The sequence below is a fragment of the Pinus tabuliformis genome, chromosome 3_1 (assembly GCF_031772625.1).
Source record: "Pinus tabuliformis cultivar Carrire ecotype Pingquan chromosome 3_1, CPIR1, whole genome shotgun sequence".
Taxonomy (NCBI): Eukaryota; Viridiplantae; Streptophyta; class Pinopsida; order Pinales; family Pinaceae; genus Pinus; species Pinus tabuliformis.
Genome location: NC_142301.1, coordinates 192560169 through 192579075, shown reverse-complemented (window position 1 = coordinate 192579075; position 18907 = coordinate 192560169). Strand labels below are relative to the sequence as shown.

General features: G+C 39.1%; 1 protein-coding gene across 1 annotated transcript; it reads left to right on the top strand.

Annotated features, from left to right (window-relative positions):
• The first annotated feature begins 527 nt into the window (after positions 1-527).
• LOC149186456 (putative receptor protein kinase ZmPK1) lies at positions 528-3497 on the top strand. The gene has a single exon (XM_089411004.1). The coding sequence runs from the start codon at positions 703-705 to the stop codon at positions 3271-3273; it is 2571 nt and encodes an 856-aa protein (XP_089267130.1). The 5' UTR covers positions 528-702; the 3' UTR covers positions 3274-3497.
• Positions 3498-18907: the final 15410 nt, after the last annotated feature.

The following is an 18907-nucleotide window of genomic DNA, read 5'->3' as shown; positions in this document are numbered from 1 at the left end:
TATTTTATTTTTCCAACAAAAATAAAATTGTGAAGTCTTATTACATATCCCCTTATTTTATGCTCCACGAAACAATACACTATACTCTTTAGACTCACTACCCATCCTTCAACAGGTTATGAACGGTCTTTAGTCAAGGAAAGTGGTCACTTACCAGTACAACGTTTTGGACCAAAAAAGAAAGTACAAAGTTTAAAAAGAAAGAAAGACAGAAGAACTTTCCATTATCAAACCTGGATAATACAAGAAAGCAATAGATTCGTAGAATCAAAATATTAAAATCTTTGCACATTCCCACTTGAATTAACCAACGCAACCAGCCACGCAAGAAAATTCTGCATTATCCACATGCACATGATTGCGTAGGGCGGAATGGGCATCCTTAGTCGGATTGTAGGGTCACATCATCCAAAGTCTTCTCAGCATGCCAATGCTGACTTTTCTTCTCTAAAATAACGCGGAAGGAAGTTTTTGCAGGTGTCTTTATATTCGTCGAATCTTCAGATCCGAAATAAGGAGCGATTGAATCTATGTTAGAAGGAAGTTTTTGCAGGTCTCCATATATTTGCCAAACGTTCAGATCTCTAATAAGAGTTGATTGAACCTTTGTTACCAGGATTGCATTGGTAATGTTCGAGGGATCTCTGCCTGATCCGTCGGTGAAACAAAAGAGAAAGGTTGGGCTCTGCTAAGTTAAAAGCCATGGACCTTAGGCCGCGGGTTTTCCTTACACTTTTTTTAATGCAGTTCTTCATTTTATTGGGTTGTGGGGAAGGAGAGCCAGGGAAGGAATTAGTTGTCTCCTCTACTCGGCTGAAAAAGCCGGGTTGGACGCCTGGGAATAACACATACTTGGTTTCTCCAAATGGGACATTCTGTGCCGGCTTCTATAATGTTTCTTCAAATAATTATGCTTTTGCTGTATGGTATGCCAACGATCCTCAGAGAACCGTGGCATGGATGGCTAACAGAGATCATCTCGTAGGCTACAATTCTTCCTTGACCCTACAGAATGGAAATCTCACCTTATCTGACTCTGATGCTCAAGGGAGAATATGGAGTGCGCCGATCAACACTTCCAATGGAACCGTTGTTGGAATGGGTCTGGTTTTGTTAGACTCTGGGAATTTGGTGTTCAATACAAGCAAGAATATCCATGTCTGGCAAACCTTCGACTCTCCTACTTTTACTCTTCTTCCAACACAGAATTTCTCCCAGACAAGTAGATTGGTGTCCACAAAAAATGACAGCACCTTCGCCTCGGGTGTCTATATCTTCTTTGCCTCTCAGGCCAACGGTCAAACGCCCTCCTTGTATTATAACGAAATAGGATCAGATCAACCTGATTTATATTGGAATGGTATAGCATTTAGTCTGGGCGGTGGCGGGTATCTAAGTTTAAGCGAAGATGGCATTCTTATAAGTCCAATCAACACAAATATTTTCATGGCATCAGACAGTAGGGATCCAGCTGGTCCCTTAAGAAGATTAAGTTTAGACCACGATGGAAATCTCCGAATTTACAGCTGGAAGGGAAACTCGTCTTCTTCTTGGGAAGTAGTGTGGGAAGCAGTACAACAGCGTTGCCAAATCAAGGGAACTTGCGGAGACAACGCTATCTGCAAGACTCCAGAATTTAACGACAGTAATCTGTGCCAATGTCCACCCGGCTTCCTTCCAAATATTACTGATTCTCGCAGCTGCCAGAGAATTGTTCAATTTCCCCAGTCTTTATGCACTTCTAATTATCAGAGTGTCGATTATCAATTTATCCCGGTGGATTACGTCAGTTTTAGTGGAGTAGGGAATCAGACAATCATGTCTGGTGTGAGATTGGATGACTGTATGTCGGCTTGTTTGAAAAATTGCACATGTCTGGGTTTCTCAAATAAATTGGAGGGCAGCGGGTACTGCGTCCACCATTTTAATAGATTACTGAACGGATATTGGTCTCCAGACTCGCAAATGCGCACGTACTTAAAGCTGTCTGCAAAAGAGAAAAATGACTCAAATGAAAATACATACACGGGTATGCTCTCTGTGGCGGAAAATGTTTGCGATGCTGGTTTCAGTCTGCCGTTTCCGCCAAACGATTCCGATCACACAACGCGTGATCTGATAATAATTTGCTCCGTATTTGGCATAGAGCTGTTTTGTGGAGTTTTGGCTTTCTGGATTTTTCTGAGGCAGTACTCCAAATATAGAGACAGCGCCGGAATATTCAACTTGGATATTCTACTTAATATTTCAGGCGGGGGACCAAAGAGATTCACATACGCGGAGCTGAAAGTGGCCACTAATAATTTCAGCAATGAAGTGGGCAAAGGAGGGTTCGGGATAGTGTACAAAGGTGTTCTTACCGATCACAGACAGATTGCAGTGAAGAAGCTCAAGAGGGTATCTCAAGGCGAAGGGCAATTCTGGGCAGAGGTGACAATTATAGGGAGAATTCATCATCTCAACCTGGTTCGCATGTGGGGTTTCTGCACAGAAGGTGAACACAGACTGCTTGTGTACGAGTACATACCAAATGGGTCATTAGACAAATATTTGTTTGATAAGCAGGGCAATGGCGAAACAGTTGGGTTGGACTGGAGCTCACGATATCGAATAGCAGTGGGAGTAGCGCGAGCCATAGCCTACCTGCACGAAGAGTGCTCAGAATGGGTTCTCCATCGTGACATCAAACCAGAGAATATATTGCTGGACGAAAGCTTTTGTCCCAAGGTCTCTGACTTTGGACTGGCAAAGCTGGTAGATAGAGAACAGAGTCTGAGCGTGTCGAACATCAAAGGTACTCCTGGATATCTGGCGCCCGAGTACTGGATGCAAAAAACCGAAGTTATAAGTGCAAAAGCAGATGTATACAGTTTTGGGATTGTGCTTCTGCAGATTGTTAGCGGAAGGAGGAATATATGCTTCAGTCAATCAGCTGTGGAGGGGAAGCAATGGTTCTTTCCAAAGAAGGCTTTTGATTGGGTAGTATTAGAGAGGAATGTGGAGGAGGTAGTTGACAAAAGTATTCTGAGTGGAATAAAAAATGATGGCCTTCAGATGGAGGCGATTAAAAGAATGGTGAAGACAGCGTTTTGGTGTATTCAGAGCAGACCAGATGAAAGACCTTCCATGGGAAAGGTTGCTAAGATGCTGCAAGGAACCCTCGAAGTTCCGCAACCTCCTAAGCCCGATTTCTTTGTCAACTTCCTCCACGGCGATACCAGCGAAGTTGGAGATCCCATATATGAGCTGCCTCCTCTTCCTCCCATTGTTTAATGTGCAAGCATTTACAGACTGTTATTCCATATGCTACGGACTAGCTATATAAGGCTACAACCTTCATAGTAGAGAAGGTGATTGTTGATAATCATATATAGATTTTCCTGTCATCAAAATTTTATAGCTCATGTGCCCCCTTTCATTTACTATGCAGAGTGGCTATACGCTCATGTAATCGATAAAGAGTATATTGCAAAATAACAACTTTGTTGGTTGAATTATGACAGAGGATTTCTTGTGTGGTCATTCTGGTCTTAATATTAATTAGATTTTCTCTTTTATATCATATAGCATTTGCCATTGGATTTTCCAGTTGTCCAGTTTTCCTACAGTGATTGTAGATTGCAATTCTAATTAGATTCTGATTATATTTCCCGTGGTGGTGTATGCACCAAGGCCCAAAGAGCATCCACCGTCAACATTTTGTCTATTTCATAGCTAGTGCAAGCAAGGTAGACTCCTAAAATTTGAATGGGCAAATGAGGTAGATTCTTAAAATTTGTGAATGCAGTTGTCTATAATGTGATTTTTTGGAAGTTTTTTTGGGTGCGTTTTTCCCGTCAAAATCCGGCAGCAATTTATTGGAATCATAAGTTTGATAGCTAATTTCTGCACAATCAAAGTGCCCCAAGGGTTTTCCAAGGTGCTGAATCTAAATATGCAATTAAAAAACCATTTTAACTGCAACAAATCAAGATTTAACCTCAATTTCTTCCCCGGATTTTGTCACCAAAATCTCCAAAAAAAAATAATATTATAGACAACTCCTTTGTGAATTTCTGATTAAACACTATCCTTTTTGATGTGTGTGGAATAAAGAGAACCAAATCAAATACAACTAGTGTAAGCCCCAATGCTTAAGATACATGCCGACCCTCAGCTACTTGCAAGTTGCCCTGATAGCGACAACGCTGTGCACGAAGTCGTCGAAAAGGTTGGATATCACTTCGCATGCGTTGTCGAACTTGTCATTATCAAGAAATTAACCCCGTACAAGTTTCAAAAGTAATAATATTTAATCAATTGGAAAAATAATTCCTTTATTTTACTATTTTTTTGTCACGCTCTTTTAACTTATTGGCGGACAAAGTATTTAAAAAGGTGTCTAACAACCATACTTTATTTAATTTATGATATGGATAATCTTGGTTACATAATCCAAGGTCTATTGGTCGCATGGCAAAGGTTGCCACCTCATTTTCCACTAGCTCTCCATGCTGCCAAATGTTTATCTTTCTTGTACACAAATAGTAGTGAACCTACGGCTGGAGCTAACTAGTCATATATTGGGTATTTAATGTCCTCAGAGCAGCACACCACTTAGCTCGATAACACGGGAGCGGGCAAATATTATTTAATGCCGAATTTGCCCGCTCCCGTGTTATCGCGTTAAGTCGCGTGCTGTTCTGAGGGCATTAAATACCCAATATATGGCTAGTTAGCTCTTTCCGTGAACATACAAAATCCGCAATCTGGAGCGAAGGAACGGTTTGTATATATGATGATATGGAGAATCACTTGTGGCTTTTCCATTCTAAAACGAAGGAACGGTTTTGCATATATGATGATATGGAGTATCACTTGTGGCTTGAGATGTGCTTAATTCGGTTTCAATGCCTTCAAGTTTTCATGGTTTTACATGTGTCATTTAGTTTTAAATAACTTGGGTTTTCGGATCGATCCATGGACTATCATGTATGCTAAGACAATTATTTTACATATGATATGAAATGCGATCTTACTTTGGTTATAACTAGTTCCATTTAACTCTCTAGTCTTTATACTAGTTCCATTTAACTCTATGGTCTCTATACTAGGTTTTATGTTTGAAGTTTCTATACTAGTTACATTTAATTCTATAGTCTCTATACTAGGTTTTAAAGAAATCTTTGTTCTTGAAGTAAAGATTATAGTAAATTTATAAAATTTCATGTTTAAGAATATTTATTAAAATTTTGAAGGGACCTAATAAATTTTAATAACCTGGAAACCAATTCTTTTACCAGTAAACTTTGGTAGTGTTACCAAATGCATCTTGATCCATGCATCCTTGGCTTATTCTGCTTCAGTAATCTGTCTTGTAGATTCTTCGGTTGCAGCAAGAACCCCTTCAAAATACTCCGACTCTTCTTGTCAATTTATTCTTTTAATTTGCCTCAACCTCACTTTGCAACCCATGATTGTTGTCTTTCTTTTGTCTTATGGTTACTTTCCTTATTGCATGCAACTTCTTTCCATATCACCCCCCCAAAAAATATGTTTTTCAATATGTACTTCCATAAGGCACAACCTTTCACTAGATTTATGTATCCTTATCATACAAAGAGATTTTTCTGAACCCAAAACGTTGTCATACTTAACAAAGTCCGAAACTCTCTTTTCAATAATATTTTTTTTTTGATTGTAACTTCTAAAAAAAATTATAATAGAAAACATAATTTAAGCTCCTTATAAAACTTTATAAACCTTTCTGCTTTTACTGAACTCATTTTAAATGAACTTTATTGTCTTAAAAAAAAACCATTTCTTTTCAAATCTTTTTAAGAAATAACACTTTCATAAACCCCTTTATTTCTGGGTATGATTGATAACCCAGCAGTTGAAATTAAAGGGGAGTGTTGAAATGATAATTTCAACTGCAACTTTTTTTTTGTTTTTGTTTTTGTTTTTGTTTATGTTTATTTATTTATTTTATTTATTTTATTTTTTTATTTTTATTTATTTATTTTTATTATTATTATTATTATTATTTATTTATTATTATTTTTTATTTTTTATTTTATTTTATTTATTTATTTTTTTCTTCAGAAAACCGCCAGTTCCCCCGCACCGCCTTTTACTGAATGCTGGTAATTTTCCAAGGGCAACAATCACGCCCATAAACTGACACGTGATGTGAGCAGTTTTCCAAAACAACCTTTCCCCGACGTGTAAAGTGTGGTAAGAAGGGCCGTGCGATTTTGCTGATTGATATCAAGGTTCGATGTACATGCCTGCACCATAGAACCATTTATTACTTGATGTGAAGTGAAATTTTCATTGACGGCCAGGTTTATAAATGAAGCATTTAATGAAATTTACTGTGGTTGGTAAATGTAGGTAAAGGTTTTTAATTTTATTATTTTTTTTATTCACGGGAGTAGCACAAGTAAAAATGAAAAGATATATCCTGTTTTTGTTGAATATGAAAGGCAATATACGCAGCAGCGCGAATGTAATGTTTTTTTGTTGAGAATATGAAATGTAATACGCAGCAATGCGTATGTAAGAAGAAAAATAATTTTACACACAACAGTGTAAAATTTTCAAGTAGAGACAGAGTGTTTTTGTAATGCACAGAAGTGCAGAGGTAGAGGGCTCCAGTTGATTAAGGATTTGGGTTTCACTTGTTGGTCGAAAGTTTTCTAGTTTTATTTAGAAGAATCCCTCTGTTAGAGAAAGAATTTTGTAACAACACTCTTGTTAATGAATACAAGTTTTTGTGTGTAAAACTTTGTTTTTAGTTTCCTGTGTTAAAAACATAGCATTATTCTCTGTTCATTTTGTTTGGAATTATCAGAAATTCCCAACATGGTATCAGAGTTTGTCCAGGTTCTTTGAAGGTGTTAAAGAAGCTGAAGGAAGGATTTCTTGCTGCAGCAGCTTCTCCAGTAGAGTGAAGGCTCAGTCAAGAAAGAATCCAGGGTATTTCTCAAGTTAGTTTTTGTGTTACTGTTGAGGACAATCAATTATTTTAAATACACAGTCAAGTATTTTGAAGCATAGTTAAGAGTGCAAGAATGGTTGAAGCCAGCACTAGCATGGGTATTTGTAATACTCAGCTCTCACAATTTAATGGAAAAAACTATGACTATTGGGCAATAACTATGAGAGCTTTGCTTGCTTCCCAAGGCTTATGGGAATTTGTTGAGGATGGTTTTGAAGAACCAGCAGATGAAAATGAGTTTAATAATTTAACTCAGGCATAGAAAGATCTGTTGAAGAGCAATAAGAAGAAGGATTCAAAAGCCCTCTACTTAAGTATTAAGCAGTGCATGAGAGTGTGTTTCCAAGGATAGGAGCAGCCAAGAGATCCAAAGAAGCATGGGAAACTCTCGAGATAGCTTATTAAGGCATGGAGAAAGTGAAGACAACAAAACTACAGTTGCTGAGGAGAGATTTTGAGACTCTCTGCATGAAGGAGTCAGATAATATTGACTCATTCTTCACACATGTGATTGGTCTGGTCACACAGATAAGGTCTCATGGAGAGATTCTTGAAGAAAGGAGGATTGTGGAGAAACTATTGAGGATCCTACCTTCAAGGTTCGATGTGATTGTCACCACCATAGAAGAGACAAAGGATCTCACAAACTTCTCAGTTGATGAACTACATGCATCACTGATAACACATGAGCAAAGATTGAGTAGAAATGAAAACTCATCTCTAGAACATGCCTTTAAGACCCAGATGTTCTTTGGAAGAGGAAGAGGTCAAGGCAGAAGCCAAAACAGAGGTGGAAGAAACAGTCCAACAAATGCTCAAGGAAGAGGCAGCAATCCAAATCAGAACCAAGGCTAAGGGAGCAGCTAACAAAGTGGACAACATCATGCTCAAGGACAAAGGTATGATAAATCCAATGTCCAATGTCACTATTGTAAAAAATATGGGCATTATGCAAATGAATGTAGGAAGAAGCAGCATGATATGAGTAATAGAACTAGTGAAAATCTCACTAGAGAAAATATCAGCCAAGATAATTTGTTTTTAGCCTATAATATGACTGAAGAAAATAGTGAAGATGTATGGTTTCTAGATTCCGGTTGCAGTAACCATATGACAGGAAACATAGCCCTGTTTTCTATGTTAGATCAAAGTGTGAAGTCACAAGTCACACTAGGGACTGATAGTAAAGTTTTTGTTATGGGAAAATGAGAAGTAAATGTCTTAATAAAAAAGGTGAAAAGAAAACCATATCAGATGTTTATTATGTTCCTGGAATGAAATGTAACCTCATAAGTATTGGACAACTTATTCAAAAGGGGTATAATGTTTTCTTTGTGGATGATGTATGCACCATCATGGATAAAACACCCAGCAAACAATGTATTGCTGAAGTGAAGATGACAAGGAACAGGATGTTCCCTCTCAGAATGAAAGCAGATTTAAAAAATGGAGAAGAAATAGCAGCAGTGACACAAAAGGCTTTCCAAAGCAAACCAAAAGATGAAAATTGGTTGTGGCACTTGAGATTTGGACATCTCAACTTTGGAGGTCTTAACTTGTTGAATAGAAAAGGAATGGTAAGAGGATTACCATTGATAGAGAAACCAGACAACCTTTGTGAAGGTTGTATCTTGGGAAAACAACACAGATAAAGTTTTCCATTTGGGAAAAGCATAAGGGCAAAAGCACCCTTAGAGATTGTCCACTTAGATTTATGTGGACCGATGAAAAATACATCACTTACAGGTAGCCACTACATGCTAACATTTATTGATGATTTTACTAGAAAAACTTGGGTTTATTTCCTGAAGAACATAAGTGAAGTGTTTGAAAGATTTTGCAATTTCAAAGCACTTGTAGAAAACCAAAGTGGGCTGCATATCAAAGTTTTAAGAACTGATAGAGGAGGTGAGTATATCTCCAAGGAATTTCTACGTTTTTGTAGAGAAAATGGAATTCATAAGCAGTTTACCACTAGGTACACTCCGCAGCAAAATGGAGATGTCAAAAGGAAGAATAGGACAATCATGGATATGGTGAGGAGCATGTTAAAGGCAAAGCATTTGCCAAATGATTATTGGGCTGAAGCTGTACACTGTGCAGCGTACATTTTGAATAGATGCCCTACAAAAGCAGTCATGAACAGAGTGCCAGAAGAAGCATGGAGTGGGACAAAGCAAGGAGTCACCCACATGAAAGTTTTTGGATGTGTGGCTTATGCACACATTCTAGATCAACTAAGGAAGAAGTTGGACAACGAAGGGGAGAAATGTATTTTCATTGGATACATTGAAGAATCCAAAGCTTATAGGTTGTATAACCCATCCACCAAGAAGCTTATTGTGAGTAGAGATGTTCAGTTCATTGAGGAGAAAGCTTGGGATGCAAGCATAGAGAAAACAATGAATGTTAAAAACTCTTTGTCACATGATGAAGATGATGAGGAGATGGCTGAAATACATCCCCAAACAGCAACACCAACACAAGGGCAGCAAGAGACACCCTTGAGGAGAAATGAAAGTGATTCTCCAAGCACACCACAAGGAGGAAATTCAAGTGCTTCTTCAAGCACTTGTACATCAAATGAAAGAGGTAAGAAGTTCAAAAATTTAAGTGACATTTATGAACAAGAGGCAACAAATGAAGTTATGAACTCTTTGTTTGCTTTATATTGTCATATTGATGGCCCTGTTCATTTCGAAGAAGAAATTAAGGATAGGAAATGGATAGAAGCTATGGATGAGGAGATCAATGCCATAGAAAGAAACAAGACATGGGATTTAGTTGAACTACCAAAAGGAAAGGAAGTCATTGGAGTTAAATGGGTGACCAAGAGTAATGCTGAAGGCAAAATAGAAAGACACAAGGCAAGATTGGTTGTCAAAGGATATAAGTAGCAGTATGGGAGAGACTATGAGGAAACTTTTGCACCGGTTGCTAGAATGGAAACCATGATAGCAGTGCTGTCCATAGCAGCATAAAACAAGTGGAAAGTTTACCAAATGGAAGTGAAGTCAGCATTCCTAAATGGAGTGTTAATGGAAGAGGTTTACATTGAACAACCTCAAGGCTATGAAAAGAAATGCCAAGAGCACAAAGTGTGTAGATTGAAGAAAGCTCTTTATGGGCTGAAGCAAGCACCAAGAGCGTGGTACAGTAGGATAGATTCCTATCTACTGGAAAATGGATTTGAAAAGTGTGAGGGAGAACCCACCCTCTACATCAAAGAAAAGGATGGTAAAATACTAATTGTTGTGTTATATGTTGATGATGTTATTTTCATAAGTAATGATGATTAACTTATTGAAAATTTCAAAACAGTCATGAAAGAAGAATTTGAAATGACTGACATGGATTTGCTGAGATACTTCTTAGGAATAGAAGTAGAATAAAATGGAAATGGAATTTTTATCTCACAAACGAAATATGTTAATGAAGTGTTGGAAAGATTTAACATGCAGGAGAGCAAAGCAGCAATCACTCCCACAGTGATGGGATTAAAACTCAGCAAAGAGGACAACAACAAGGAATTTAATCCTAGTTTGTATAAGAGCATAGCTGGCAGCCTCATGTATTTGACTGCAACTAGGCCGAATATAATGCATGCTATTAGTTTGATTTCCAGATTCATGGAGAGGCCAAAAGAAGCACATTGGTAGGTATCAAAAAGGATTCTGAGGTATGTTAAAGGTACTAAAAGGTTTGGCATTTTATATACTGCTTCAGAATGTTCAGATTTAATTGGATACAATGATAATGATTGGGCTGGAAGTGTAGATGATCAGAAAAGCACATCCGGTTATGTTTTTCACATGGGTTCAGGAGCCATTTCACGGGCTTCTAAAAAAAAGCCTATTGTAGCAATGTCTACAGCAGAGGTAGAATATGTGGTAGCTACAACAACAGTGTGTCAAGCAATTTGGATGAGAAGGATGTTAAGGAGTTTATGCCAAGAGCAAGCAAAAAGAACTGTGATTTTTTGTGACAATAGCTCAGCTATTGCATTATCCAAGAATTCAGTGTTTCATAAGAGAATGAAACACATTGACACAAAGTTTCTTTACATCAGGGAATTGGTAACAATGGAGAAATTGTTTTAGAACATTGCAGAACTCAGGAGCAGGTTGCAGATATTCTGACCAAACCATTGGGGCAGAAAAGTTTTGAGTTTTTGAGGAAATGTCTGGGTATGACTGATAACCCAACAGTTGAAATTAAAGGGGAGTGTTGAAATGATAATTTCAACTGCAACGTTTTTTTTTTCTTCAGAAAACCGCCAGTTCCCCCGCACCGCCTTTTACCGAACGCTGGTAATTCTCCAAGGGCAGCGATCACACCCATAGGCTGACACGTGGCGTGAGCAGTTTTCCAAAACAACCTTTCCCCGGCGCGTAAAGTGCGGTAAGAAGGGCCATTTTGCTGACAACCGTCCGATTGATATCAAGGTTCGATGTACAAGCCTGCACCATAGAACCATTTATTACTTGACGTGAAGTGAAATTTTCATTGATGGCCAGGTTTATCAATGAAGCATTTAATGAAATTTACTGTGGTTGGTAAATGTAGGTAAAGGTTTTTAATTTTATTTTTTATTTTTTATTCACGGGAGTAGCACAAGTAAAAACGAAAAGATATATCCCATTTTTGTTAAATATGAAAGGCAATATACGTAGCAGCGTGGATGTAATGTTTTTTTTGTTGAGAATATGAAATGTAATACGCAACAGCGCGTATGTAAGAAGAAAAATAATTTTACACACAACAATGTGAAATTTGCAAGCAGAGATAGAGTGTTTTTGTAATGCACAACAGTGCAGAGGTAGATGGCTCTAGTTGATTAAAGATTTGGGTTTCACTTGTTGGTCGAAAGTTTTCCAGTTTTATTTAGAAGAATCCCTCTGTTAGAGGAAGAATTTTGTAACAACAGTTTTGTTAATGAATACAAGTTTTTGTGTGTAAAACTCTGTCCTCTCGAAATAATTTTTTTTTAGTTTCCTGTGTTAAAAACAGTGCATTATTCTCTGTTCATTTTGTTTGGAATTATCAGAAATTCCCAACAATTTATGGTCGAAGAACTTTAAAACCTCATGATATATTAAACCTTGAGAAAATTTAAACAAACCTTTTTGAAAAAACTTTAGTCTAAAAAAAAACGTTTTAAGCTTCAGGTCTTCGGTCGCCCTTTAAAAAATGTATTCACATAAAATTGTTTTAAAATCTTTGTGCATATGACTTTTGACCTTCCTTCGCGAACAAACACAAACAAAAATAAAAATGTAAAGAGCTGCAACATATCCCGTTATTTTATTTTTCCAACAAAAATAAAATTGTTAAGTCTTATGACATATCCCCTTATTTCATGCTGCCACGAAACAATACACTATACTCTTTAGAGTCACTACCCATCCTTCAACTGGTTATGAGCGGTTTTTGGTCAAGGAACATGGTCACTTACCAGTACAACGTTTTGGTAAAAAAAGAAAGTACAAAGTTTAAAAAGAAAGAAAGAGAGAAGAACTTTCCATTATCAAACATGGATAATACAAGAAAGCAATAGATTTGTAGAATAAAAATATTAAAATCTTTGCACATTCCCAATTGAATTAATCAACACAAACCTGCCATGTAAGAAAATTCTGCATTATCCACATGCACACGATTGCGTAGGGCGGAATGGGCATCCTTAGTCTGATTGTAGGATCACATCATCCAAATTCTTCTCAGCATGCCACTCATGACTTCTCTTCTCTAAAATAACGCGGAAGGAAGTTTTTGTAGGTCTCTTTATATTCGTCCAATGTTCAGATATGAAATAAGGGCCGATTGAATCTATTTTAGAAGGAAGTTTTTGCAGGTCTCCATATATTTGCCAAATGTTCAGATCTCTAATAAGAGTTGATTGAACGTATGTTACAAGGATTGCATTGGTAATGTTCGAGGGATCTCTGCCTGATCCGTCCATGAAACAAAAGAGAAAGGTTGGGTCTCGGTAAGTTAAAAGCCATGGACCTTAGGCGACATATTTTCCTTACACTTTTTTTAATATAGTTCTTCGTTTTATTGGGTTGTGGGGAAGGAGAGCAAGGGAAGGAATTAGTTGGACGCCTGGGAATAACACATACTTGGTTTCTCCAAATGGGACATTCTGTGCTGGCTTCTATAATGTTTCTTCAAATAATTATGCTTTTGTTGTATGGTATGCCAACGATCCTCAGAGAACCGTGGCATGGATGGCTAACAGAGATCATCTCGTAGGCTACAATTCTTCCTTGACCCTATAGAATGGAAATCTCACCTTATGTGACTCTGATGCTAAAGGGAGAATATGGAGTGCACCGATCAACACTTCCAATGGAACCGATGTTGGAATGGGTCCTGTAAGGTCCTCGGTTAGGCGACTTGGTTGGGCGCCGGGCGGATCGGGCACGAGCACGGGTGCGCGAGCGAGTTGGCGGGCACGCGGACGAGTTGATGTGCACGGCGGGCGCGCGGGCGAGTCGGGCCGCACGACGGGCGCGGGCGCGGGCGGACCAGCGAGTCACGACACACGCGACGGGCGTGCGGGCGGAGGACGAGTTGGCGCACACGCAGGCGCGGGCGCGGGCGAACCGGCGAGTTGGGCTGCACGCGGGCGCGAGCGTGGGCGCGTGGCGAGTCAGAGCACACGCGAATGCGACGAAACAAAGAGTTATGTGCGACGATATGGGAAAGGATGGAGGTTTATACCCGTGGAGCTTTTGCGATATGTTTGAAGGGCCGACTCACATGGAGGGCAGGCCGACATGTCTGCAAGGCGTTCAAGGGGTGTGTAGACTATGCTTTAGCGGTCGGCTGGGTGAGCCACCACCCCATGTACAATGAGTATATATTGTGCCATTTAAAAGCGTTCAAAGGCATCATTAAACACACATATCTTCGCATAAGGAGCTAAGTGCGCAGGTCTAAGTGCGCAGAAACAAGAAGTAGTAAGGCGCATATCTCATGCGCTCTTCTTGGTTAGCCGCATGGTTTTGGAGAAGGTGATTGTTTATAATCTTATATAGATTTTCCTGTCATCAAAATTTTATAGCTCATTTGCCCCTTTCTTTTACTATGCAGAGTGGCTATACGCTCATGTAGATTGCAAAATAACAAATTTGTTTGTTGAATTATGACAGAGGATAACAGAGACTTGATTTCTTGTGTGGTCATTCTAGTCTTAATATTAATTAGATTTTCTCTTTTATATCATATAGCATTTGCCATTAGATTTTACATTTGTCCAGTGTTCCTATGGTGATTGTAGACTGCAATTCTAATTAGATTTTCCGTATTCTAATTGTGATTACATTTTCCCGTCGGGGCGTATGCACCCAGGCCCAAAGAACATCCACCGTCAACATTTTCTCCATTTCATAGCTAGTGCAAGCAAGGTAGACTCCTAAAATTTGAATGGTCAAACAAGGTAGACTCCTAAAATTTGTGAATTTCTGGTTAAACACTATGCTTTTTGATATGTGTGGAATAAAGAGAACCAAATCAAATAGAACTAGTGTAGGCCCCAATGCTTAAAATACATGCCGACGCCATCTACTTGCCCTGATAGCGACAACCCTGTGCACCAAGTCGTCGAAAAGGTTGAATGTCACTTCGCATGCTTTGTTGAGACTCGAACTTGTCATTACCACGAAATTAACCCCGTAAAAGTTTCAAAAGTAATAATATTTTAATCAATTGGAAAATAATTCCTTTATTTTACTATTTTTTGGCACGCCTGTCAATGCAATGATTCCTTTATTTTACTATTTTGGCACGCATGTCAATGTCAATCATTGCACGCCTGTCAATGCAATGATTACACTAATGGAGGTTTGGGAATCCGAGCCTCTTAATACGTAAAGATTCCATGTTAAAGTCTCTTTTAACTTATTGGCCGACAAAGTATTTAGAAAGGTGTCTCACAACCATATTTTATTTAATTTATGATATTCAAACTACGAGAATATGGATAATCTTGGTTACATAATCGAAGGTCTATTCGTTGCATGGTAAAGGTTGCCACCTCATTTTCCACTAGCTCTCCATGCTGCCAAATGCTTATCCTCCTTGTACACAAATAGTAGTGAACCTACGGTTAAATACAAAATCCGCAATCTGGAGCAAAGGAACGGTTTGTATATATGATGATATGGAGAATCACTTGTGGCTTTTCCATTCTAGAACAAAGGAATGGTTTGCATATATGATGATATGGAGTATCGCTTGTGGCTTGAGATGTGCTTAATTCGGTTTCAATGCCTTCAAGTTTTCATGGTTTTACATGTGTCATTTAGTTTTAAATAACTTTCGTTTTTGGAGATCGATGGACTATGATGTATGCTAAGACAATTATTTTACATATGATATGAAATGCGATCCTATTTTGGTTATAACTAGTTACATTTAACTCTCAGTCTTTATACTAGTTCCATTTAACTTTATAGTCTCTATACTAGGTTTTAGGTCTGAAGTCTCTATACAAGTTTCATTTAACTCTATAGTCTCTATATTAAGTTTTAAAGAAATCTTCGTTATTAAGGTAAAGATTATAGTAAATTTATAAAATTTCATGTTTAAGAATATTCATTAGAATTTTGAAGGGATTTAACAAATTATGATTATTGTTACATTTTTGTTGTTGTTGGAGTTTCTCAAGTCTAGTGGAAGGTGATTTTAATCTAACCCAATACTCTTAGTTTTCTCATGGAAATAGGGTTATAAAACTTTATTCTTTCTCAAAGTTGCTTGAATTAACCTTGGACAACATTATCATATCGAGCTCATCAAGAGCTTTTTGTCGATATAAATTTTATCTTGATTCAACTCCTAGATCTAAAGTTATGGCCTTTTAAAGTTTCACCATTTAAATCTTGTCACATATGCAATGGACCTACCACATGTTACCCACATGGCACTACCACTTCACGGTAGGTCTGCCATTACGCTCACCACGTCATAACACCATTGCACCTTCGCACCATAGTGCCACACTCGACTACTAAGAACTTGCACTCCCCGACTTTCGCAGTGCGACAAATTTTCATGTCAAGTGACGAGGATTATTCTCCATCCCATGCCTTTCATCTTCCCCTTAGAATCTATCAACTATGCCCCAGCTATGAAATGCAATGCAAAACTCCTCTGAGGACTCGTACTCCATGGTGACATAGCGTTGAACCATCTTGACTTCCCCGTCAATAGCACATAACTTTGCTACACCAAGTGGGACCAATAACCACCTTCACGTGTCACCCTACCACGTATTACACCAATGTATAAAACCCTAAGTGACATCCATGTGGTCTCTCTACCTATGTGGCATCCTACCACTACAACTCAATTGAGGGCCCCACATGGTCCTAGTCCATGTAATTCCATGATTCATTATTATATAATTTATGATCAACTCACGACCATTCCACATTAATAAATGCATTCCCGTCCTTTCCCCGGAACATACCTTTTCTATGAGGCTCCTTCCTAGGTTCCTCTAACTAAAGCTAAATTTCTTTAATTTTATATACAATAAAATGGGAAATAACTTATTTCTATCTAAACATTTATTTGATGATAATATGCCATTAAAATTTATTTACCAAAAATTAGATAAGTAAGAATCTCATTGCAACCATTTACATAAGCAATTGATAAACAAAAGAGTACATGTTCCAATATCTTAGTTGAGATGCTCTTGAGCTCCTCACTCTGTTGGGATGCTCCTCTTGATTACCGATTGGATTTGCCTCCCAGCCAACTTGGAAGTATTTCCTAGCCCAGGGAACCTCCACAGGTTCTCTAGCTCTCCGAGTGCAAGTCCAACTAGATGTAGTGTGTCAAAGTTAAACAAATACTCTCATTCTCTCTCTTCTCTTTTCTCCACCTTCCTCCCAAAACAAAATCCTCCAAAACCACAACCAAAACCAAAACCAAAACCAAGGATCCCCCTCTCCTCTCATCATCCTTCCTGTCACGCCCCTACACCTGCGGTAGTCTTCCAACCGCTTGTAGCAAGGTGCGGCACCACCGAACGCTTTCTTTTCACCAATACTAACATTCGTGGACTACGCCTACTTTCACATTAACATTACTTAGCTTGTGTTTCGCAACCAAGTAAACATACAATTATCCTTTATACTTAATGAAGCCCATACTCATTCATTATCATCATGCAATTATACCAAGAACAACAACAATTGCAACAAGTATAAAGGGGAGGGGCAACTCTCCATAATGTGAGTCTCCCGACAATATATTAAGAATATCAGTTTTACAATGTACAAGTGTGCCTTGCCAAACCAAGTCTACACTTAGCCAAATATTACAATAGAGAGGCAACCCTACCTTTTACAATACATGTGCACCCTTGCACAAAGAGTAGTGCTCACTCGAGCCACTTAAATCCTCTTCACCAAGTCCTGCACAAATCTGCACATATACTGAACCCCGGGCACACTTGCCCACACCTCAACCGGCACAAGACAGCTCCAAAAGCACACCTTAGATAGTGCGCATGAGCTATGCGCAGCTCCTATCCAAATCTGCGCAGTTCTGTTTTACCCCTTCCTCTTATGTGTAGAGAAGTGATGAGATTTGTTGGTTGAAATGAGCCTCAAGGCTCCCACATATATACACATCTTAGTGTGGGTTTACATGGGGTGTGTAGCCCCTTGGCCGACCCCTAAAGCCACCAATATGCGCCCATAAGACTTTTACACAAGTCGGCTTTCAAGTCTTAATCCATCGCATATATATATTATGTCCAACACTTAGTCGCATAAGTGTCTCGCCTTTCGTCGCACCAATTGTCGCATTATGTTCGCAGCTCCGTCACATTGTCGTTTCGTGCGTGCCTGCGCGCCCGCCCGCGCCCTCGTGCACGAAGACTCGCCGGCGCTCGTAGCACCCGCAACTCGAAGGCCTTATATACTCCTCCACCTGAAATCGTTGTCGTCCTCGACAACATACCATCTCGGTAGCCATCCACCAGATCATCATTATCCATGATGTCAACTCCTCCACATAAGGCAAACATCCCTGCAACATATGTAGAGTCTCATCATCATATCTCGACTTAGTGACCAACTGCCACCAAGCTCACCATACCAAGGTATGCACCTCAACGGTATGCACTCCATCAGATATCATCTCGATCCATGATCATTGACCCTTCTGCCACAATCTCCACTGCAACATCTCGTGTCGTCCTCATCATGTGTCCCTCCTCCATGTAGTCTCCCTGTCAGATGCCAACACATACGTGTTACCATGTCTCGACTAATGCCAACATATCTCTGCACATTGGTACCCCTCATGACTCGAACTAGTCGGGTGATCAGTCCAACCATACGCCCAAACCATAAGAATGCACATCCTTATGCCATCACAAGTATTTCCCTGACTTCTGCTACATATCGGACTCATCAAGAATCTATCAATCATCCGATGCTCAGGTCCATGGAAACTCCATCCCATCTGCAACATGCTCCATATAACCAACCTAATGTCCATGACTCTAGTTGTCCATGATGTCCAACCCATGTAGACTTCATCCCAACCTTTGGCCATCTGCATCCAAGTCTTCACCTGTCATAAAGAAGCCTCCTCCAAGGCCCCTTGCAAAGTTGATGTGGTTCCTTCCTACCAAGGCCTCCACACCAACCTTCCTCCAAGGTTATCTAAAGAGAAAGGAAGGCCAGGAAGTTTCCTCCCTGACTCTCATCCACCCATGTGTCAGATTGATGTTGTGTCCTCAAGTATCTATGCACAACCTCAATCTCCTCACATGTACATCCAAGCTCACCTAGCTTGTCCTTTGTCAACTGAAAGTCATATATGCCCATAGCATATCTACAAAAGTCCACTATCCCGGCAGGATCTCTACCTCCATAATCCTCATCAACCACTGCC